The 5,994-nt window shown below is 40.8% G+C and overlaps 1 protein-coding gene across 1 annotated transcript in view; it reads right to left on the bottom strand.

The window, feature by feature from the left end:
* Positions 1-2,390: 2,390 nt before the first annotated feature.
* Positions 2,391-5,994, bottom strand: part of LOC123959438 (cytochrome b-c1 complex subunit Rieske, mitochondrial) — a 7,082-nt gene continuing 3,478 nt past the window's right edge. The window contains exon 2 of the mRNA XM_046033485.1: positions 2,391-3,510. Coding sequence (XP_045889441.1) covers positions 2,900-3,510 — 611 coding nt within the window. The 3' untranslated portion in view covers positions 2,391-2,899. The remainder of the gene's footprint in view (positions 3,511-5,994) is intronic.

Raw genomic sequence — 5,994 nt, 5'->3', positions numbered from 1 at the left:
CTATCTTTGATCGTTGATGTTTCTCTTGCCTTAGTTATGACTTTACGTCCAAACTAGTTAGGTTCTGCCCAGGTAATTGTGTTTTTTTGGTAATTTTAGTAGCTGATTTAGTTACAAACTAAGTAGTTATTAAGCATATATTGTTGCCGGTTGCAAACAATAACCGAACCACCCGATGTACACAGTGTCTGTCTGGTTTCATGTGGACGTCAGTATATAAGGCTCGGGCCATCTTTCATACCTCCCTGACATTTCACCAGGGGATATGATAAATGACGGTATTTGTGTGTAAAAGCTGAGCTGTTGCTGATAGAAGCCATATGACATTGTCTAGCCTACAATGCTGTGTGTGTAATATGCAGTCAGCTCACTTAGTGCTGTACCAAATGTCATTATGTTTTATATTCCACGCCTCTATTGAGATTTTCAAATGAAGCTCTGAATGTCTGTTGTCATATTTTATGACATCATCACCCCAAAAAAATCCTCAAACAAAATCCTTAATTTGAATAAAGTGATTCATCGGATTAAAGGAATTAGTCTTTTTTTAATAAATCAATGTTGCCATAATTACGCAGATGACACACAAACACCATATCACCAGGGGACTCTAATCTCATCCAAGCGCTGAGTAAGTGCATTGAACAAATCAATGATTGGATGTGCCGGAATTTTCTTCAATTGAACAAAGATAAAACTGAAGTAATTGTTTATGGAGCCACATAAAGCCACATATCTTGGTGGACAGCCATGTAAAGACAATTACAAAGGGCCAGAAATACATTACTGATCTTCTGCTACATTATGAACCATCCAGACCTCTCAGGTCGTCTATGATCAGGTCTGCTTTCTGTCCCCAGAGTCAAAACTAAACTTGGAGAAGCAGCGTTCACTTTTTATGCACCTTGTATCTGCAGGTCGGCTGAAACTCTCACTTCTTTTAAATCAAGGCTGAAGATCTTTGCTTTTTATTAAATCAAATGTGGGGCTTTTAATCAATATCTTTCTCTGCACTGTAACATTCACTGTCCTGTTTTATCTAGTGTTTAATTTCTATTTAACTCTGTAGCCATATTTAAATGCCTCATTATATTGCCTGTTATGTTGCTTATATGTAAAGCACTTTGAATTGCCTTGTTGTGAAATTGTGCGATGCAAATAAAGTTGCCTTGCCAAATGAATGTATCTGTTCAGTTATGGTGCCGTTAGGTTGCTGCAGGAACGCCCCGTTAATACAGGTGCTGCCTCTCCTGTGTGCGACAAGCAGGAGGGCAAACTGTTTTGTGACCACAGTGAAAATGTTTTTGAAAGGCCAACAAACATGGACTGAAGCAGAATATTTCATCAGATAAAAACGTGTAGTGAATTTTGTTGTGAACATTTATCCTTTTTCAATTAATTTAGATTTTTGGACTGTACAATGCAACAAGTTAGCCTATTGAAGATGTTTGGATCACAGGAGCTGGAAACAATCCCACAGCACAGCCTCTATTTGGCGATTAATTTGTTTCTTGTAATTCTATTTTGCTAATTTACAGGTCAGCCTCTGGGGTTACAGCCGCTGCTCAGCGACAGAATGTGGAGCCAGAATATTTAAGTATTTTTATCTTAAAAAGCTTCAAAATCATTTCGATGTTACACTGACTTGTAATAGGGATAATGGTGTCTCTATCATTGCCACTTGGAGCACCTGGTACTGCACTATGTAGCTGGAAGTCTGGGCAGGAAACCTTTCACGACAACGGTGTAATGCTTTACGGCACTTCAACAAGCTTTAACAAGAAGCTGGCTCGGTATTCTCAGTCTGGGTATCATATCAGGGGAAGCAAGGAAGAGAAAAGTGGGACTGGACAAGAATAAATATGGAACTGGCTATTACTTATTGTCAGAGCTAAAAAGAACTATCCATCCATACTCAAGGTTGATAAAAAAATAAAATAAAATAAACCAAATATGTAGTTTTCATGTCACAGAAATAAACTGTAAAAACTGAGATAATCAATTTCAATAACTCTACTCATTAAATCCATTTCTGAAACCTTTTATTGTTCAATAAGTATACACTTTATTTTTAGACAGCCTTGTCAGGAGGTGAACAAATACTGGACACGCTGTATCTGCAGCGTGATCATCGCCGTCTCCACTCTCACAGCCACCAAACCTGCATGCATCCTGCAGGTTAGAGCTCATACGACTTCTGAGCTCCATGATTTCTACATCTTGTCTTACTCAGATGCACCTTACCTCTTCAGCACTAGAAACAGCGCCTCAATGTCCTCAATCTTACACAACAACATGACTTTAAAGTCCTGCTATAAACAGCAATAATTAGTACTTCATTAACTTAAACAAAATAAGTATAGTAAGCAAAGAAAGGCTAAAACACTGAGTCCAGGTTGTCAAATACAATAAAATCTTTATTAACCAGACCGGAAAATAACAATGGTTCCTTGTTAATGAGATGGACTATAACTTAAGCAGGTGTTTTTATGTCATGTTCATGCCATATTCAGGAGACGAGAAAAGAGAGGATGACATCTTCCCAGTGTTCACCAGATTCTATTGCATTCACAGACAGAGGTTAAAAAAAAAAACACAGCAGCTCCTGCTTGTTTCAGTGTGTAAATAGCATGTGAGTGCATTACATTTGATACAGCAGGTAGAGAGGACTACCAACACTGGTAGATTTACTGTCATGTTTGGGAACATTGTGACACTGAGCGAGAGATGCTGCAGAGAGGAAACCAGTACCAGTCCTAATTGATGGTAAGAGCTTTTCCCCAGCTGGCAGAGCCAATGAGACATGAACACAGCATTATTAGACCTGAACATTTCCTCGCTGGATTGAGGACATCTTTGATGTTGTAGTACAGTGAGAGCTCAGTCTGAGGAGTGGTATTTATCCAACAATCACGGTGTCTTCGTCTGCAAACTCATAGTAGGGAACCTCCAGGTTGAGGGGGGCGGGGCCTTTCCTGATGCGGCCTGAGGCGTCGTAATGCGAGCCGTGGCAGGGGCAGTAGTAACCTCCAAAGTCGCCAGCGTTGGCAATGGGCACGCAGCCCAGATGCGTGCACACCCCAAGGACGATGACCCAGCTGGGATTGATGACCCGGTCCTTGTCGTGCTGAGGGTCGCGCAGCTCTCCCATGTTCACGTTGGCCTCTGTGGCGATCTCCTTCTCTGTGCGGTGGCGGACGAACAGCGGTTTGCCTCTCCACTTGAAGGTCATGTTTTTGCCTTCGGGGATGTCGCTCAGCTTGATTTCGATCTTGGACAGGGCCAGGACGTCGGCCGAGGCGCTCATGGAAGAAACAAACTGAGAGACCACCGTCTTGGCGGCATAGACGCCCACCACGGTTGAGGCCCCGGTGACCAGGTACGAGAAGACTCTTCGGGATTCACTGCTTTCCTGGGAGGACTTGTTGGGGTCGACCACGTCCGGGCGCCTGTAGTCGGAGAAGTCTGGTACCCTGACGTCTGTGTGGGCAAATCGGACTCCTGCACAGCCTGCAGACAAAAACAAATGGTTCATCAGTTAAATGCGTAGGCTACACTATCGATTTGACGCAGAAGTATAAATTGCACTTTAGACTGCATACCAGGGCTGCTCCATTATGGCAAAAACCATAATCATGATTAGTTTGGTCATAATTTAAATCACAATTATTAACACGACTCAGGAAACCTCATGCATTTATTGACCTTTTAAAATGTAATGCTTTATGCATTATCAAAAATAGCTTGAGAAATAAGAAAAAGTAATCAATATTATTAACTTTAATTTAGTGGAGCAGAGCAGGTGACAAGTTAAGTACTCCAGTTGACGACAACTCTTTACGTAATAACGCTGAAATGCAACAGTGATGTTCTGTCGGGAGAGGCAGTGACTTGAACTAACGGTGAGAAAAGTATAAATCCAATTATAGGGGTGGGAGAAAAAAAAATGTATTCTTAGATGCATCGCAATGCGGACGTGGAAGATTCTGACTCGATTAACAAATGTCAAAAAATCGATTATTAAATGTTAACTGAAAATGTTGCCAGAACACAAAAGGCGGAACTCGCGGAAGTTGTAGCAATATTTTTACACCACACGTATCAGCAACACTGCTCGTGTCCATGAGCATGCGATGCACCTTAGAATAGCTTAAAACCGCAGTGTTTTCCCAGTTTAATGTGAGCTTTAGATGAATGTTTTGGTGGTGGTCGGGGGGTTTGGTGGTGCTCCCCCAACAAAATGTTATGTTTTCCAATGAAAAATATGTAATTTCACACCATTATTTCACCATATCTCTAAACAAATACTTGGAAACGTGGAGCAGATATATAAACAACAGCCAACGATCAGTCTGCTGGAGGAAGACAGCATGTTTTGGGCGTCACCCCTAAGCAGGAAAACCCTGTTAATGTGACCTCAGAATCATTCTAGATACGACTGTTCATGTTTGCCTTTTGTGTCTTCATTTTACAGCTTCTGACATTTATCTGTAGACATTAATATAAAAAACAGGCAGCATGAGAAACCCCTACACTGCTGCGTATCTGGTGTGTGAGGTTGAATGAGAGCGAGCAAGCAGCAGAACATGACGGTGAAAGTTGTCGGAAAAAAATATATGCACTAAGTTTCTGTCTGGTAGTAAACGTGCAGTGTAAGTAACAGTGTGTTAATAAAAGTCTGTAGTTTCCCAAACTGCTGGACAAGTGAAGGCTGTAAGCGTTAGCTAACATCTCCCCTGTACAGCACGTGTTCTGGCTGTAATGTAACATTAGCTAAATTAGAAACAATGTAATATTAATTAGCTGTATGTCATTACTAACATACCTACTTAGCAATGGTTGAGATCATCAGGTACAAGCTCAGACTAAACTGGCGTGCAGCTCTGTTCTGTACACATACTGTACATCCTGATAATTATATTTCAGTTTTCAGGAGTCTGACAACTGGTTGTTAAAGAAATGAAGGTGGTGACCATGGAGCTGAGGTGAGTGAAGTAAATTAGGGATGCAAACTAGTCCCTTTAAGCTAAGAGATTTATCTTTTGGATGTTAATGCACAAATTAAATGCTTAGTAATTAGTAATTATCCAGAGTTCCCATATAGAAAAAATGATGCATCAAGATACATCGATAATCGTTTTATAACCGTATCGCAGCTCTCTGAATCGTAATCGAATCGTGAGGTGCCGTGAGGAAAGGCTCTGCTGGATTTAAAACAAGGTAAAACAAGTGTCATTGTGATTAGTTGTTGTAGATTTGTAATATGCTGACACCTGCATTATCTTCCAGCTGTTTGGCCCTGAAGCTATATTTGGGAGTGCACTGGTTTCTTACACTAATTTAGCCTGGCTCTTAGCTGTAATGTCAGACCTTTCTCCACACTAAGTTGTGGCACTGTGCTACCGCAGGAGAAAGTACGATTTACTTAGTAAAGTACGTAGAGCTGGTACCTAACAGTCTGCACTGTTCTGCTGACGAAGGATGGTAGCAAGAAAAAATTTAATTTTGTACCGTAAGAAAACCATTCCCACTGCACTTTAAAAACCTCCCACATCTCGCTATAGCATGGACTGAGACAGGTGCCATTACAATAGACAACAGCTCCCCTCTAGGCAGGGAGAGGAGACCGAACAACACGTGAATGATAAAGGACATCACATTGCATACTCCTACTTCATACTCGACACTCTCAATATTAGTGAGTGACACTAAATTGCACATCCTGAATTTGCACAATATACACATCTTAGATTTGTAAATATATTTTTTAACAGAAATTTTGTACATTATGGTCTGGTCTAAGTTTTTGTCATCTGTGTGAATTTTGCTGCTGCAACATCCCCTCCGGGATCAATAAAGTTCAAAGTATAATTAGAAATTACACAAACTAACCTAAAATGTTCGGCTGTATGAACATGTTGAAGTGATGTGTACAGGGCTGCAACAACAACAACAATTATTGGCAGTGGCAATTAATCGTCGATTACTTTTCTC

The sequence above is a fragment of the Micropterus dolomieu genome, linkage group LG20, assembly GCF_021292245.1.
Source record: "Micropterus dolomieu isolate WLL.071019.BEF.003 ecotype Adirondacks linkage group LG20, ASM2129224v1, whole genome shotgun sequence".
NCBI classification, from domain to species: Eukaryota; Metazoa; Chordata; class Actinopteri; order Centrarchiformes; family Centrarchidae; genus Micropterus; species Micropterus dolomieu.
This window is presented reverse-complemented; position numbering and strand designations above follow the sequence as displayed.